The sequence below is a fragment of the Oncorhynchus mykiss genome, chromosome 9, assembly GCF_013265735.2.
Source record: "Oncorhynchus mykiss isolate Arlee chromosome 9, USDA_OmykA_1.1, whole genome shotgun sequence".
NCBI classification, from domain to species: Eukaryota; Metazoa; Chordata; class Actinopteri; order Salmoniformes; family Salmonidae; genus Oncorhynchus; species Oncorhynchus mykiss.
In genome coordinates this window covers 44,150,494-44,169,146 of record NC_048573.1, presented here as the reverse complement: position 1 = coordinate 44,169,146, position 18,653 = coordinate 44,150,494, and the positions used below count along the sequence as shown (strand labels likewise).

Sequence of the window (18,653 nt, the reverse complement as noted above, 5' to 3'; positions counted from 1 at the left end):
GCAGTGTCTCTTCAACCTCAGGAGGCTGAAGAAATTTGGCTTGTCACCAAAAACATTCACAAACTTTTACAGATGCACAATCGAGAGCATCCTGTCGGGCTCTATCACCGCCTGGTACGGCAACTGCTCCTCCCAGAACCGCAAGGCTCTCCAGAGGGTAGTGAGGTCTGCACAACGCATCACCAGGGGCAAACTACCTGCCCTCCAGGACACCTACACCACCCGATGTCACAGGAAGGCCAAAAAGATCATCAAGGACAACAACCACCCGAGCCATTGCCTGTTCACCCTGCTATCATCCAGAAGGCGAGGTCAGTACAGGTGCATCAAAGCAGGGAGCGAGAGACTGAAAAACAGCTTCTGTCTCAAGGCCATCAGACTGTTAAACAGCCATCAATAACATTGGGTGGCTGCTGCCAACATACTGACTCAACTCCAGCCACTTTAATAATGGAAAAATTGATGTAAGAAATGTATCACTAGCCACTTTAAACAATGCCACTTCATATAATGTTTACATACCCTACATTACTCATCTCATATGTATATACTGTACTCTATACCATCCACTGCATCTTGCCTATGCCGTTCTATACCATCACTCATTCATATATTTTTTTATGTACATATTCTTATTCATTCCTTTACACTTGTGTGTATAAGGTAGTTGTTGTGAAATTGTTAGGTTAGATTACTCGTTCGACATTACTGCATTGTCGGAACTAGAAGCACAAGCATTTCGCTACACTTTCATTAACTAGCCATGTGTAGCCATATGCTAGCCATGTGTATGTGACAAATAACATTTGATTTGAAAATATCAAAACAAACTCTGAACCAATGACATTAATTTGGGGACAGGTCGAAAAGCATAAAACATGTATGGCAATTTAGCTAGCTAGCTTTCACTTGCTAGCTAATTTGTCCTATTTAGCTAGCTTGCTGTTGCTAGCTAATTTGTCCTGGGATATCAACATTGAGTTGTTATTTTATCTGAAATGCACAAGGTCCTCTACTCTGACAATTAATCCACACATAAAACGGCCAACCGAATCGTTTCTAGTCATCTCTCCTCCTTCCAGGCTTTTTCATCTTTGAACTTATATGGTGATCGGCATCTAAACTTTCATAGTATTACCAAGACTTCCGGCAAAACAGTTTGTCTTTCAATCACCCAAGTGGGAATAACCAATGAGGAGATGGCACGTGGGTACCTGCTTCTATAAACCAATGAGGAGATGGGAAAGGCAGGACTTTCAGCACGATCTGCGTCAGAAATAGAAAGGAGTTCTGTCTCGTTGGCGCGCGAGAGCAGTGTGTGTGCAATAATTGAATAACATGGATTTCTAAATTTATTTTGCGACGCTCGCGCACTCGACGAGTCCGTTCTGGTCAGCATGTAAGTAAGGTTGCCACTTCATATTTTCAAGCAGGTGGTGGCTGCATCATGTAATGGACTGCTCGTCATGTCATCAGCAAGAGAGTATTTTGGGGGGAATAAAAATTTACGGAATAAGCAAAAACTGGCAAAATCCTAGAGCAAATCCTGATTCAGTCTGCTTTCCAACATATATTGGGAGGCAAATGTACATTTCAGCAGGACAATAAGCTAAAACTCAAGGCCAAATATACACTGGAGTTGCATCCCAAGATGACATTGTATGTTCCTGAGTGGCCTGGTTAGTTTCGACTTAAATCGGCTTTAAAATCTATGGCAAGACATGAAAATGGTTGTCTAGCAATGTTCTACAACCAACTTGACAGAGCTTGAAAAATACAAAAAAAGTACCAATATTGTACAATCCAGGTGTCCAAAGCTCTTAGTGACTTGCCCCTACAGACTCGCTGCTGTAAGGGCTGCCAAAGATGATTCTTAACATGTATTATTGACTCGGGGTTGAATACTTATCTCATCAAGATAGTGTTTTATTCTTACAGAATATTGTGAGTAGATATTTTTGCTTAGCCTATTTCTTTTATTTTCATGTTTGTCTGTGCCTGGTCGGCGGAGGTCTCACTTTAAAGACTAATGGTGCAGTAAAAATCGTGCACTTGATGCAGCTGTTCTGGCCTACCGGGTCAACTAAAAACCTAATCAAGCTTCTCCAAAGTGGGCTTATTTTACTGGGTTGGGCGGGTTTTTGTGTCTGATTGGTCTACTAAGTGTCAATCAAATCTGGAAACACTTTAAGTACACAACTGTTTGACTAAAATCATATGGTATCGCCAAGGAAGTGTTAGGCTGAGGATTGGTGAAGATTTAACCCGAAAATGAGAGCTTTTTCCTTATTAATATTGGCCTGGATGTCCTTGCTTGTGGTTTTACCAGTGATACGTTGTAAAGAACAGCGAGAACTATCCGAAGGTAGGACAGCTCAAATAGCAACTCAACTTGCATTCCAACGTTTTAAATGTTGCTGAGTATTTTGCAATCTCGCTAGATATAAAGATGGAGTCATGGAAGTCGCTATTCAAACGTTATTACATTGTAATTTGCATGTAACTCTCTCGGACTGATAAAAAGCAATTGCATTGCAGATACAAAGTTCCACCGGGTGTTCTCGAGAGTTCCATGCCGCTGACGTGGACTGGATCGCGTCTGATTTAATTCAGACTTGTGCCTAATGTTCTATTGAAAACAAATACATGTCAAGAAAGATGCAATATAGGCCTACAATGCTTGATAGCATATTATGGATTTCATCAGGGGTTGAAGTACGTTATGCGCAAGTGGCAGATATCAGTTAACATTAGGCTACTTACTTTTAGCCTAGTTTAATATATTTTTTTCTTGCAGGAATTTTCTAGCTACTGTACACATACTAATGTTTTTTTCTACTTCAGTTTAGCATAATGTTTACTGAGCTATAAATCAACATTGCATGTGTGCTGGAAATATTTTTTTTATTGATAGAGATTGATGGAAAGTATCACTTCACAGTTTTAAGAAAACACTCATTAAACATACACTAATGACATACTACAGTATGCTATCATAAGAGAGAAGGGGAACATTTCAATGGTCAAGTAGACGCATCTATACATTCTCAGAGACCACCTCTGGATATATTATTCAATTGAACATGGTTGGTACAGACTGTTTACTTCAAGTTTTATGTGATTTTACATTGCACACACACTACACGGGCCAATTCTCGCATCAATTACATACTTCCATTGTTTTTCATTTCTTTCAGGCAACCTTTTAGTTGTGACTGTTGCGACCAAAGAGACAGATGGCTTCAGGCGTTTCATGAGGTCTGCCCGACACTTTAACTACACTATCAAGGTATGGAAAGTTCTGACAAGATAAAACTGATCCAACATTTGTGTCCAGACAATGACTAGCAACCATTCACTCTCTCCCGCTGGAAAATATCAATACCGTAGTGAGGAAACAAGCCTTTTTGAAGAAGGTATATCTTTTTGTTGTGGAGAATGTGTTTTGCAGTTGTTCTCTTTGGGTTTGAAGGTGCTTGGCAGAGGGGAGCCATGGAAAGGTGGGGACTATATGACCGAGCCAGGAGGGGGTCAGAAAGTGCGCCTTCTTAAAGCTGGTTTGCAGGAGATAGAGGAAGACAAGGTTGTCCTCTTCATTGACAGGTAGCCTTCAATCTGCCTTCACTCTTACCAGCATTATTGAATATATTATTGAGTATATTCACACACAAAATTCAGTGTACATCAAAATTCAGCTTGCCCAACGACTGGTTCAGCACTGGTCTTACCCCACATGTCACCAGGAGTCTTTTCTCAGTCCCAAGGTCCAAAACAAATTCAAGAAAATGTACAGTATTATACAGAGCCATGATTGCATGGAACTCCCTTCCATCTCATATAGGTGGAAGTGAACAGCAAACTTGGTTTCAAAAAACAAATAAAGCAACACCACATGGCCTCTTCCCTATGTGACCTACTTGTTGTGTGTATGTACTGACATGTATGTGTAACTGATATCTGCGCACACACACACACACACGCACACACTAAATGTTAAGGTTTTTAAATGTACGTCAATTGTAAAGTATTTAGTCTGTAATGTCTTTTTTGTTATGTGTCGGACCCCAGGAAGACTAGCTGTCGCCATTGGCGTCGGCTATTGGGGATCCTAATAAATCCCCACCTGAACAATGAGGCTCATAAAGGTTCTCTTTTCTCTCACTCTGACCAGCTATGATGTTGTCTTCGCTTCCGGTCCCAAAGAGCTGCTGAAGAAGTTCCAGCAGACAAGACACAAGGTGGTCTTCTCTGCAGAGACCCTCATCTGGCCCGACAGACACTTGGAGGACAAGCACCCCCACTTCCGAGAGGGAAAGAGGTTCTTGGGCTCAGGGGGTATGTAAACACACTTCTCTTGATCACCTAGCAATGGAAGGCAGCCATTTTGTTAACTGTCAACAGCAAGTTGTTGTCAGTTAAACACTAATACTAACAAACACAGCTTTGCTTTTTAAACGTTGACATGCAACAGTCCAGTTAGAAGTTGTCTCAGTCATTTTTATAGAAAGAAGGACATTGGGCCTAAGACATAGGAACTGGGCATGAATTCACCTGGCAGTTTATCCACTAAGGTTTGAGACTGAATGACAGTTTTATAATCTTAATGTTTAAGTCAGCTGCTGAAAACCAGAGCGACCGAAGTCCAAACACGAATATGAAATCACATAAATTGGACCTCTATTACATTGACCATTTGTTTTTGAAATTCCAGTTCTACTGTTCAAACTGCTTTGTCTTTGTCATATCAAATCAACTTTTTTTTGTCACATGTGCCGAATACAACAGGTGTAGAACGCACAAGCCCTTAACTAACAATGCAGTTTTAAGAAAAATAAGTGTTGAGTAAAAAATAGTTAAGTAAAAAATGTAAATAACAAATAATTGAAAAGCAGCAGTAAAATAACATTAGCGAGGCTATATACAGGGGGTACCGGTACAGAGTCAATGTGCAGGGGCACCGGTTAGTTGAGGTAATATGTACATGTAAGTGACTATGCATAGATAATAAACAGAGAGTAGCAACAGTGTAAAAGAGAGGGGGGGAGGACAATGCAAATAGTCTGGGTAGCCATTTGATTAGCTGTTCAGGAGTCTTATGGCTTGGGGTTAGAACCCGTATCGTTCACACGTTCTATCTTTGTCCCTAGGATTCATTGGCTATGTTCCTAACCTCAAAGAGATGGTTGCTGACTGGACTGGGGAGGACAGTGACAGTGATCAACTTTTCTTCACCAAGATTTATATCAACCCAGAGAAAAGAGTAGGAATCTACCTCTATACTGATCTTGTTATGGTTCTTTAAGTGGTCTCTCTCAGAACTACCTTAGCACTTTACTATCTATGCATTTCTTCTTGGTATGAGTACTGTATGTGTATTATACTGTAACATTATATCTATGCAGTATGTTTCCTCATGCTGTTTTTGTTTTCTTAATAAGTGCTATGTTTTTTCTCTCCAGAAATCCATCAATATAACACTGGACAACAGATGCAGAATGTTTCATAATCTTCATGGATCCCTTGGTGAGTTTTTAACAAATGACACATCTCTTTATGTCTTAGAGCATGTCTCGCCATTGTCTCCCACTTCACCTCTAGCCAACAAGTATACACATGTACTTCAACATTTTCGAATGAAAAGGCCACTGCACCACTGAAACCTACTGACATCAGCTTTTAAATTGTTGATCCTCCCCCCTCCTGGGACATCAAAACGGCTGTTTCAGTTTACACTTTTCCCCGTTCTGTAAAGAAATGCTTGGAGAAGAAAAGAGGAAAGTGCGACCTCCCTCTGGTTTCACTTCCTGACTGTGTTAGTCGTGATTGGCTGATTGAGGCTTTGATGAAGGTGTATGAGTGTGATGCAGGTTGTCATATCCTTAGGCTTTCTGGTTCAGCCGACAGACTGCTTTGAGCCTTTCTTCCCTCTCTTTTACTCTCTTTCTCTCCTCCTCTTCCCCGCCCTCTCTTTTTCCTGTATGCCGCTGGCTGAAGCTGAGCCTGCGTTAGGAATTTATGAGTTTGCTGTGAGAGAGGGATGTGTCTGAGCTCACGTAGACCAGAGAGGGAAGGGGGAGGGGTCGGGCACAGCTCCTCCATGCTTTTTCCAGATGCTCCCAAAGCACAGGGCTGGATGTGTATAAACTTTTTAAGCGGCTGCAGTTAGGTGGGCGTGCTGAGTAAACGCTACATCCTACCAACTCCACAGCAACGGCTTCCTGTTAATAGCTATAGACTTCTCTATAATAGTCAGCTTCTTGAGAGGGAGAGCAAGATCATGCTTGTTTGTGTTCATGTCTTGAAACCTACTTGAGGTGAAAAGGAGAGAGCTGAAATTGTCACAGCATCGTTGTAGAACCCAGCCTCCCAGAGAGAGACATGCATTCATTCGCAAAATGTAGTGAGTGGTGACGTCTCTGGTGGTTTGCCAGTTTCAACTGCAACGCCCCACAGTTGCTACATGTTTTTTTGGTGCAGGTCAGCTTTGGGAAAAGTGTTTTATTTTTAACCTTAATTTACACAGGTAAATTACATTGAGACCTAGGCATTGTTTATAAGTGAGCCCTGAAGACATTAAATACAGAGTTTGTTAGTTTTGTAACAAAATCTGTTGAATTACTGTGTAATGAAATCCATCTCCAACACATGATGTCCTGAGTGTATTGTATGTTTCAGTACTGTGGATTGATTAGCCACTGAGTGGCATGCTTCAAGTCTCTCTTGGAAGACACGTGGCCGGCCAACAATTGGCAGGCTTTACTGACTTTATTGTCCCCATGGGGAAAATTTGTTGCAGTGGCATGTACACGTTTATTTTTTAAAATTTCACCTTTATTTAACCAGTTAGGCCAGTTGAGAACAAGTTCTCATTTACAACTGCGACCTGGTCAAGATAAAGCAAAGCAGTGCGACAAAAACAACAACACAGAGTTACACATGGGATAGACAAACGTACAGTCAATAACACAATAGAAAAATCTATGTACAGTGTGTGCAAATGTAGTAAGATTAGGGAGGTAAGGTAATAAATAGGCCATAGTGGCGAAGTAATTACAATTTAGCATTAACACTGGAGTGATAGATGTGCAGATGATGATGTGCAAGTAGAGTTACTGGGGTGCAAAAGAGCAAAATAAAAAATAACAATATGGGGATGAGGTAGTTGGGTGGGCTATTTACAGATGGGCTGTGTACAGGTACAGTGATCGGTAAGCTGCTCTGACAGCTGATGCTTAAAGTTAGAGAGGGAGATATAAGTCTCCAGCTTCAGTGATTTTTGCAATTCGTTCCAGTCATTTTGTCGCAGGACTGGTACTGATGTTACGGTTTGTGTGTTTGCGCCTAGATGAGGTGGTGTTGAAGTTTGAGGACGGGCAAGTGCGGGCCAGAAATGTGTTGTATGATACATTACCTGTCGTTATTCATGGCAACGGGCCCACCAAGGTAACCTTCCAACTTTTGACCCTTTGACCCCTATTGACCGTTGTAATTCTATTGACCATTGAAATTCAGACACAATAAATAGAATGTAAATGTAAGACCAAAAGAATAATCCAAATATTTGGAAAAAGGTACATAAACAGTATCATGAAGTGGTAAAAATAAAATAAATGTTTCTTGTTTAAGCTCCAGATCAACTACTTGAGCAACTACATCCCCACAGTGTGGACGTTTGAGACGGGATGCAGTGTGTGTCTTGAGGACCTGCGGCCACTCTCAGGACTCAAGGTGGGTTGCCTGTCTGTTTATGTGAAATATTCTGGTAATACACTCTTAGGGCGTATTCTCATTGAAGAGAGTTGTAGCAGAGGTATCGTGATGAAATTTCAATTGACCTAATATGTACATAAACTTTTCAATTGACATGAGCAACGGAATTTCACGTGCCTAGAGAAGGTTCGGTGGATTGGCGATGGACATTCTTGCTTCGCAGCTTAAATTTACCGTAAATATCCCAGTATAGCCACCAGCCAGTAAGCATCCTTTTAACAAACTATTCAACTATGCAAGCAACTTCATCTTAACCAACTTTTCATCTTAAGCATATTACACTCTCTTGTATAATGCAACAATTCACAACCGTGTGCAGAGTATTAAAGGGTTTATTTTCTTATCTGTACACTCATTATATTTCAGGTTTAAAAAAGTCTTAAATATAAGGAACAGATTTCAGCTGTTTCAAAAGCATTGCTCTGCCATTTCGATTTTTACTGTAGGAGCATTTAGCTTGAAGAGACCATTCTGTTTACTGTTGACTGCTCAGATAGGGGTGACTTTCGAGCAAGGCTCGCCTGCGACCTCCGTAGGAGAAGTGACAAGTTTACATTACACTAAAAGGTCTAGCCGAGGTTATTTTCTCTAAACTTCTAATGTAGCTCTTGTAGTGAGAATACACTCTTAAGATGAATTGTAATACACCTGCGTCGGAAACGACACGCACGGCCGACACGCAATGTATACCGGTGCGATTAATGGTCACCCGTGGTGTGTGCCAATGGAGCTTGATTGCAGGTTGGGTGACAAGATTCTCTGGGGGGGATTGGATGGAAAGGCATTTGATTTTTATATGCAAGGTTTTCAAGTCGACTGCAATGTACATGACAATGTCATTACATTATTATTTTTAATACTGTACAGGAGAGCGACTACCCACTGGTGGTTATTGGAATCTTCATCCAGCAGCCCACCCCCTTTGTCAGTGTGTTCTTTGAGACCTTGCTCAAACTGGAATACCCAAAGAACCGACTCAAACTCTTCATCTACAACCAGGTGAGAGAAACATATTTTATTACATAGTACCATCGATCTAACATTTAAAGGGATACTTTGGGGTTTTGTCAATGAGGCCTTTTATCTACTTCCCCAGAGTCAGGTGAACCCATGGATACCATTTTGATGTCTCTGCATCCAGTATACAGGTAGTTTATTGATTGTTAGCGCAGCTAGCTGTTACCATAGACTTCTAGTCATGGCGCTATCGCTAGTTACTAACTTCCTTCAAACTGCACGCAGAGAAATACAAATTGTATCCACGAGTTCATCAGGCTCTGGGGAAGTAGATCATTGTAAGTAGATGCAAGTATCCCTTTAATAAATGTGTATAATTAAATATTTTCCCTTTTGATTTGAGTAACCGTTTGGTCTTGTATGAATGGAACACCGTGTTAGTTACACCCAGTAACCTCTTGTGCATTTCTCCCTCCGAATTGTTGCCAATCCACACATGTGCTCACATGCCTCTTTGGATAGTATAACAATGACGAGGAATGTGTCGGATCTGTGCAAGTACCAGTCAAGGGTCAACCGACTTAACTTCAGGGTCCGTGCATGAGATATGTTGACATGAATCAAAGTTGTATTACAACACTTGAAATGTGTTGTTAAAAGTTGATGCTTTCATAAGTTCTAGTCTTCCAGAATTGAAGTAGAGAGGAGATTCAGCAACTCTTAGTGGACAATAGAAGTTTGGGAAAACCCTGAAGAAGGCCGAAAGCTGGAACGCGCTGGTTTTCCTTTCATTAAAAAAAATAAGCGTTTCTATTCACTTCTAATTTCCATCAAGAGTTGCTGAATCTCTACTTCAGTTTTGCTCCTCAATTCATACACCTTGGTTGGAGAGCGAGGTAGCCATATTTATCAAGAATTGAAATGACAGATTTCATTGAACAGATTACCATATCCCACATTGTAGCTCAATGGCTTTGTTTAATATCAACCTCAAACATCTTGTGGGCTATAATGCTCTCATTGTAACTCTTTATTTTTCCTATGTGTGAATGTGAATAAGACTGTTACAGAAGCACAACAGCTCTTGTCTTTGCTACTGTCCCACAATGTCCTCTTTCAGGAGCAGCACCACGAGGTAGCGGTCAGCTCTTTCCTGAAGGACCATGGGGAAGAGTACCAGGATGTTAAGGTCATCGGGCCTGAGGAGAACATGGACAGGGTGGCTTCCCGCAACCTCGGCCTGTGAGTTCACCTTGGCTTTCTCTCTCATACTAGCTTTGGATGCGCACATACAACCTAGCTTGACATTATTCCCAAGTTTTTCAAAGATGTTCAGCATGTGACAAGGGGTAGTTTACTGATTAGGGCCGCTGCCTTCAGCGCATACATGCACTGTATCAATCTGGGTTCGAATCTCCAATGAAGAAAAAAAAATGTTAGGTTTGGGACTGCCCCATAAATGTGTGTTTACTATGTTTCATATTTTTTGGTTCCCAGTGATATGTGCCGACAGGACAAGGACTGTGAGTATTTCTTCAGCATGGATATCGAAGTGGTTCTGAAGAACAAGGACACCCTAAAGATTCTCATCGAGCAAAATGAGTAAGCGGCAATAAAAATGAGCCTGTCGATTATGCCTGACCAGATTCCCGATCTCTGATGACGCATGCAATAACTGCTCTCCTAAAAATACTGGACACACACACACACGTGTATTTGGGTGGATACACTTTCAAAGCTCAGCTGGTTTTCAGTGGGACGTGATTAATCATCCCCTGTCACCCTTCAGGCCTATAATTGCACCCATGATAACCCGAGAAGGCCGCCTGTGGACCAACTTCTGGGGAGCACTCAGTGCTGATGGTTACTACGCTAGGTCGGAGGACTATGTGGACATTGTGCAAGGACGCAGAGTGTAAGTCACACACACATTATTTCCCATAACTGATTATACCAATATGGTCATTATGGAACAATGTTATTTTATAGAGAGCTGAGGTCTGATGGGTTTTTGTTATGACTCTCCCCGGGGGGCAGAAATGCTTGTTTCCTGCTGTAGGATCATATTTTGCTAAACTCGGCAACACTACTACAGCTTCCATGCCAGTACCATAGTCTTGTTTAAGAGAGCGCTTCCAGCACAATGTATGGGAAGCCTGTTCTAAATATTGTTTATTGTCACTACAGTGGTGTGTGGAATGTCCCCTACCTGACCAAGGTGTACCTGGTGAAGGCCAGCCTCCTTCACGAGGAGCTCTCCAACAACGACCTCTTCAGCTCGGGCACTCTGGACCTCGACATGGCCTTCTGTCACAACGCCAGAAACAAAGTCAGTGTTGGAAAGCTATGATAGATTGATTGGTCAAATTCTCCATTTCATTTTGGGTATAAAATAATGCATGACAGGCCTCCAAGTGGCGCAGTGGTCTAAGGCACTGCATCGCAGTGCTAGCTGTGCCGCTAGAGATTCTGGGTTCGAATCCAGGTTCTATGGCAGCCGGCCGCGACTGGGAGACCCATGGGGCGGCGCACAATTGGCCCAGCATCGTCCGGGTTAGGGGAGGGTTTGGCCAGCAGGGATGTCCTTGTCCCATCGCGCACTAGCAACTCCTGTGGCGGGCCGGGCGCAGTGCACGCTGACACAGTGTTTCCTCCTACACATTGGTGCAGCTGGCTTCCAGGTTAAGTGGGCATTGTGTCAAGAAGCAGTGCGGCTTGGTTGGGTTTCAGAGGACGCACGGCTCTCGACCTTCGCCTCACCCGAGTCCATACGGGAGTTGCAGCGAAGAGACAAGACAGTAACTACAAATTGGATACCATGAAATTGGGCAGAAAAAGGGGTAAAATATAAAATAAAACAACAAATGTAAGAATACTTTACTGTCCATTACCTTGCAGAGAACTTAAATGTGTCTTTATGCTCACAACATAAAGCAATGGGTCAGCCGCAGTGCAGCACCCCTTGGAAAAATTTGAGGAATTAAGTGCCTTGCTCAAGGGCGCACCGGCAGGCAATGGCATGTAGGATTCCATCGTTATTTATTCTGAAGTCTCGTCTTGCTCTCAGTCCTTCAGTGTCCAGTATTAGTCACGGGTGCTTAGGTTTCAAAATATAGCAAAACTATGATTAGAAGTGAGACACCCAAACAGCGTCGAACCCGTAGAAGTCCCAAAACTTAAGCCAGGTAGCAAATATTTTAAAATTATAGCTTCAAACTAAATGATTTAAAAAAAAGTTAACGCCCTTTGCTTCAATTTCTCAGGGAGTCTTTATGTATGTTACGAATATGCACACCTTCGGACGGATGCTGTCGACAGAAAACTACCAGATGAGCCATCTCCACAACGATCTGTGGCAGATCTTTGAAAACCCTAAGGTGAGAATTGGGTTGTTACGTAGTCATTGGGGGGGTGGACAAAGGCTAGACAGCATCATGTACCTCACAACTTTGGATTAGTTTGTTTGAAGACTAATTGCAGCACTCAGCTGCAGAAGAGCTTATTCCATGTCATTACATGCATGTGTATTTTCTGCAGTGCTTTGCAACAGTAAGAATGCCATTGTCTTATATAAATCTGCTTATGTGGACACTTTGTATCTATTCATGTGTTAACTTGTCTAATCACAATAAATATCGTAATGCATCTCTACACTGAGTATACCAAACATTAGGAGCACCTTCCTAATATTTAGTTGCACCCCCTTTTGCCCTCAGAACAGCCCCAATTCGTTGAGGCTTGGGCTCTACAAGGTGTCGAAAGCGTTCCACAGGGATGCTGGCCCATGCTGACTCCAGTCTGATCGCCTTGAGATAGAAGCTGTTTTTCAGTCTCTCGGTCCCAGCTTTGATGCACCTGTACTGACCTGGCTTTCTGGATGTTAGTGGGGTGTACAGGCCGTGGCTCGGGTGGTTGATGTCCTTAATGATCTTTTTGGCCTTCCTGTGACATCAGGTGCTGTAGGTGTCCTGGAGGGCAGGTAGTTTGCCCCCAGTGATGCATTGGGCAGACCTCACTACCCTCTGGAGAGCACTGCGGTTGCGGGCGGTGCAGTTGCCGTACATGGCAGTGATACAGCCCGACAGGATGCTTTCAATTGTGCATCTGTAAAAGTTTGAGGGTTTTAGGGGCCAAGCCAACCTTCTTCACCACGCTGTCTGTGTGGGTGGACCATTTCAGATCATCAGTGATGTGTACGCCGAGGAACTCGACGCTTTCCACCTTCTCCACTGCGGTCCCGTCAATGTGGATAGGGGGTACTTCCTCTGCTGTTTCCTGAAATCCACGATCAGCTCCTTTGTTTTGTTGACATTGAGTAAGAGGTTATTTTCCTGACACCACACTTCGAGGGCCCTCACCTCCTCCCTGTAGGCTGTCTCGTCATTGTTGGTAATCAAGCCTACCACTGTAGTGTCGTCTGCAAACTTGATGATTGAGTAGGAGACGTGTGTGGCCTGCAGTTGTCGGTGAACAGGGAGTACAGGAGGGGGCTGAGCACGCACCCTTGTGGGGCCCCAGTGTTGAGGACCAGCGTAGTGGAGATGTTTCCTACCTTCACCACTTGGGGGTGACCCGTCAGGAAGTCCAGGAGCCAGTTGCACAGGGCGGGGTTCAGACCCATGGACCTGAGCTTAATGATGAGCTTGGAGGGTACTATGGTGTTGAATGCTGGGATAGGGTGAGATTGAATATGTCTGTAAACATTCCAGCCAGCTGGTCTGCACATGCTCTGATGACGTGGCTAGGGATGCCGTCTGGGCCGGCAGCCTTGCAAGGATTAACACGCTTAAATGTCTTACTCACGTCGGCCACGGAGGAGAGCCCACAGTCATTGGTAGCGGGCTGCGTTGGCACTGTGTTATCCTCAAAGAGGGCGAAGAAGCTGTTTAGCTTGTCCAGAAGCAAGACGTCGGTGTCCGCTACGTGGCTGGCTTTCCCTTTGTAGTCTGTGATTGTAGACCCTGCCACATACGTCTCATGTCTGAGTTGTTGAATTGCGACTCCACTTTGTCTCTGTACTAACATTTTGCCTGTTGGATTGCCTTACGTGGGGAATAACTACACTATTGGTATTCTGCTATATTCCCAGTCACCTTGCCATGGTTAAATGCGGTGGTTCGCGCTTTCAGTTTAGCTTTCAGCTGGTGAGTACGTGTCATGGAAAGAGCAGGTGTTCTTAATGTTTTGTACACTCAGTGTATATTCTTCATTTTCCTCAGGATTGGGAGGAGCGTTACATCCATGAGAACTACACAAAGATAATGAGAGACAAACTGATTGAAACAGTGAGTACTTGTTTTTCTAGTATAATATTTCAAAGCTCACTCAAGATCACTGACATTGCCTATTGCTCTATATAAAATGATGATAATGGCTAATAAAGGTGATAACCGAAGTTTCTTAATATATAATAATATATACCATGTAGCAGACCCTTTTATCCTAAGCGACTTACAAATCATGTGTGCATACATTTTACGTACTACGGGTGGCCTCGGAAATCGAACGCACTATTTCAAGCGTCATGCTCTACCAACTTAGCTACAGAAGACTATTTCCGGGTGGTCAAAGTCCAGTTGGCTACAAATGAAGACCACAAACTGCATGCTCAAAATATGAAAATGCAAGGTCACTCAATTGTACATTTTTTTTGCCCCCTTCCAGCCTTGCCCTGATGTATACTGGTTCCCGCTATTCTCTGATATTGGATGTGACCACATTGTTCAAGAAATGGAAAACTTTGGACAGTGGTCAGGTGGCCGAAATACGGTATGTATTTATACTCCTAAACCAATGTAGCCTACAATTATTATCTTACCTAACAAACCTGTAAATGTAGTAACTTGAGCATTGTGTCATGTTTTTACATGTTCTTATTTACTGAAGGACACAAGGATCCAGGGTGGCTATGAGAATGTGCCCACCATTGATATCCACATGACTCAAATCAATTATGAGAAAGAGTGGCAGAAGCTTCTGTTGGATTACATAGCCCCAATCACAGAGACAATGTATCCTGGATACTACACCAAGGTATGTTTTTTTTTTTTTTTTAAACACACATTTGTACTCATTTGTGATGGATTTATGCGCAGCTCAACAGAAATTCATATTTTCATTACTCTACACATTTTTCATGGATTTTAACTCCTGAATTATATCATGACAACGTGGAGAACAATAGAGAATGCATAAATGATCACGAAAGTTTCATTTTACATTCCACTTTCAGCTGGGGGGTTGTTTGTGTGGTTATAATGGTACATCGTGGTTCTTGCTTTAGAAAGTCCCACAAAATGTAAATATTTCTGCACATTTGTGCACCCTTCTGTTACCTATCGCCACCTTGTGGCCTGATATCCGTTGATTTAGCCAAGTAGAGTTATGTTTGTTTATCTAAATATGTTTAAATGCACACCGCTCCTGTTATTTTGATTAACTTTTGAATATTACTTTGTTCACAGGTTAACAATATTAATATTCTTATTTATGTTTTCAAAATGTAGAATTATACTGTATGCTGCAGGATTTACAGTAGAATGGTCTACATTTATACAATGCATCATTCATTTAATTCAAATGCAACAGACGTGTTTAATTATATTGCAAATATATATTTTGAATAGAATCTTATGTATAGAACAGGGTCCCTCTGTGATACCATGTTGACCCTGACATGCGTCTCTTCTCTTATCAGTGTATCTCTTACCTCAACTTCGTAGTGAGGTACAAACCTGACGAGCAGCCCCTGCTCACCCCTCACCACGATGCATCTACTTTCACTATTAATGTAGCTCTCAACAGCAAAGAAATTGACTATGAGGTAAATGAGTATTAGGGGTCCAGTCCAGTAAGACACACTAAACTGGCAGGTAACCTAGACAAATAACCCTTAAACCCTTGTTTGAGGACAGGGTGCAGGTGTATTGTCCTCTTTCCTGTCTCTTCTCTGGGAATGTATGCTGGAATCGGGGAGCTCTTTCTTTTCTTAGCTGAGGTTTCAACCAGGAGGTCAAGGGGCATGCGGCCTGTCCCGGCAGCCCTCCCGGCTCGTTTGTGAATGCTGCATGACTCTTTGCATCACTCTGGTATTTTCTGTCTGTCTCTCTCTTTGCAGGCTCAGTTTGACTTGGCGTTTGTAGTTAGATATAAGCCAGACGAGCAGCCCTTTTTAAGGCCACACCATGACGCGTCCACATTTACTATAAATATTGCACTCAATCAAAAAGTGCTTGATTACCAGGTGAGTGTGTTTGTGTGATGATTTACACATTGACTTGGGGAGTTGGCCTCTAAAGACTGGGTTGGACCAACTTTGATATGTGAACACTTGTAGGGCTACCCCCATGGTAATATTTGTAACACTTATGGATGTGCCCTGATTTGTTATACCCTCAGGCACCTCTGTAATTAAAACCCTGCGCCCCACTATTATTAACATCTATTACAATTGGTTAGGATAACCCGGCTACTGTATACGGTCATTTAGTGTGAAATTGGAACAGAAAGATCAGTGAAGTTGTGTGTTTTCCTGAAATGTTGCAATCAAGTTTGCCAATCAACTTATTTCAAGTAGGAATGCAAGTGTATGAATGTACAGTATGTCTTCTGAAATGTTCTAAGCATGCAGACCACTAGTTGCTTTGTATGTTTTCATCACTGTTTGTTTCTATGAATACAATTATTCCAGGGTGAGTTTCCCAGAAACATCAAGACCGTCTTTAGCATTAAGATACTCGTTCCTCCATTGCCCACCAATGGATTTAAGATGATCTTATTGCTAAAGAAACTCACCCCAGATTGCTTTCATCAGAATCATTTTGGTGACTCTCATTCTTTCTCCTTTGCACGTAAAAAAAACCCCAACCATCATTTGAAAGGCTTTTGAAGATGTGTTGTATTGCATCCGTGTCATTACCCTGCATCTTTCGAACTTGGACAAGAATAGGTGCATAATCTGGTTTGTTTTGAGAAGAAAGTGCTTTCCGCACAGTTACTGTTTCTCCACTGTTCACAATGTGTTATTTGCACATAGTTATGTACCTATGATGAAAGCCTTCAGTGTTCTCCTGTGCAGTATGACCTTGAGTCTTAGACAAGTTGACGTTTCTCTATGTATAGAATGTGAAGCATGTGTGAATCTCCTGGCTGGATATACTTTTCCTGACTTCATCTCTGTTTGCTTTCCCATTGAAGGGTGGGGGATGCAGGTTCATACGGTATAACTGCTCCGTCGAGGCACCCCGCAAAGGCTGGGCCCTCATGCACCCTGGACGGCTCACCCACTATCATGAGGGCCTGCGAACCACTGCAGGCACTCGATACATCGCAGTGTCATTTGTGGACCCCTGAGTGCCAATGGCAATGTGCTGCCACTTCCAGGTGTCAGCTGTTGTTTCTATGGTGCCTTTACTGAACTTTTGTTAATTCAGGAAAACTCCATTAGCCAAATCCAAGTGGGCGTTGCGGGAGACCTTTTCTCTTGAAACCCCTTTCCACTGAAAGTCATTTGAAACTTTTGTGAGACAAATGTACTGTTTTAGTATTATTATTTTAAATGTCAAAATAACTTGTTTTGTTGAATCAAGACACTCCTACATACAGTATGAGGCAATAAGAATAACTTTATTTGTAAAGTGCCCTTCATTTCTAAATACACTCCTAATACAGTATGCAATGCACCATGGTCTTGGAGATTATTAAAACATCTGTCCTATTTATTATTTTGATATTTGTATAAAAGGAGTTTATTCCAAAGATTCCGTGTGGCTTTCGAATGTGTAATATCTAAAGAACACAGCTCGTAACACATTCTCAGTCCCCTTGTCATTTTCATGTTGAAAACAAGTCCATGTTCAGCACCCAAACATTGTCGATGCAATGAATAGAGCCGACATGAGTCCTTATTCTACATGTCAGACAGGCATGTTTGTTCTACATTGCCTACTTCTATCAGAATGTTCCAAAACGTTGCATCCTGCTGAAAGCGCACCAGAATATATACTGTATGTTTCTCTTAAATAACTATACTTTTTTTTTTTTTTACATTCCATGACAAGTAATCATTGAGGACAAAGTTTGACTGAATTGATCTGATGCTGCCTGGGCATACTCTGAAAAATGTTGTAAACGCTAGTAGAGATAGTTGTGAGAATTTATATTTTGGTCATTTGTCAATAAAACACTGAACCAAACTATGATTCCATTGTGCAAACAATCATTTGAGTAGTTGGTACTGTATCAAAAGCCAAAACACCGTTTTTATTGTGGCCCTAACAAAGATAGCGGAATGAATGAGACAATTACAAAATGGACTGTTCAGTCAGAGGTTATTCCAATGACATGTCCTAAATAAATGTATATTCATTGATTGGTCCCAACATAGTGTATACAATACCTGCTTCTCTACAAATCTCATGGCCAAATGCCTTTACTTTGATGAATATTTAGACAGTAGCTGCTGTTTAGGCTGGGGTAGGGTGAAGTTGCCCCTAGGCTTAGATTCTGATCTTGGGTCAGTTTAGCATTTTCCCCACTAATAGTTAAGGTTTGGATTGGGGGTGGGGGAAATAATCCTAGATCTGTATCTTGGGGAAACAGCTTTTAGGCTGTGACTTTTCAACTGATGTGTTGTTATAGTGATTACAGTTTGTTTATTGATTACTCTATTTCCATACAAATTTTTTGAAGTATTTATTTGATCTTACTAGTTAATTATTTTTTTACTCTAAAGCCACAACGTATTGTCTCTCGAGATACAAGGCGTATATGGTTTCTTTATCTGGAATTATTTAAAAATGTGTTGATCTATCGATATTTTGTATTTATTTGCGTACTTTCTGAATACCCACGTTTACGTTAAATGATTAATTCATCTATTTACAGTGATTGTAGGTAGTTCCACTCCACTCCAATAGGTTGCGATA

At 41.9% G+C, this 18,653-nt stretch overlaps 1 protein-coding gene across 3 annotated transcripts; it reads left to right on the top strand.

The window, feature by feature from the left end:
- Positions 1 to 2,158: 2,158 nt before the first annotated feature.
- plod1a (procollagen-lysine, 2-oxoglutarate 5-dioxygenase 1a) lies at positions 2,159 to 17,927 on the top strand. 3 transcript variants are annotated; one of them, XM_036988099.1, is made up of 20 exons: positions 2,159 to 2,365; positions 3,198 to 3,289; positions 3,473 to 3,603; positions 4,172 to 4,335; positions 5,148 to 5,260; positions 5,460 to 5,523; positions 7,346 to 7,443; positions 7,627 to 7,728; positions 8,638 to 8,769; positions 9,848 to 9,969; positions 10,225 to 10,329; positions 10,517 to 10,642; positions 10,915 to 11,056; positions 11,991 to 12,104; positions 13,947 to 14,012; positions 14,392 to 14,496; positions 14,614 to 14,760; positions 15,425 to 15,550; positions 15,845 to 15,970; positions 16,924 to 17,927. In XM_036988099.1, the coding sequence occupies exons 1-20, from the start codon at positions 2,272 to 2,274 to the stop codon at positions 17,077 to 17,079; spliced, it is 2,325 nt and encodes a 774-aa protein (XP_036843994.1). In that variant the 5' UTR covers positions 2,159 to 2,271; the 3' UTR covers positions 17,080 to 17,927. The 3 variants fall into 3 exon arrangements, with proteins under 3 accessions (XP_036843994.1, XP_021471515.1, XP_021471514.1); XM_021615840.2 differs by lacking the exon at positions 15,425 to 15,550 and having other exon boundaries at positions 2,160 to 2,365; XM_021615839.2 differs by lacking the exon at positions 15,845 to 15,970 and having other exon boundaries at positions 2,161 to 2,365.
- Positions 17,928 to 18,653: the final 726 nt, after the last annotated feature.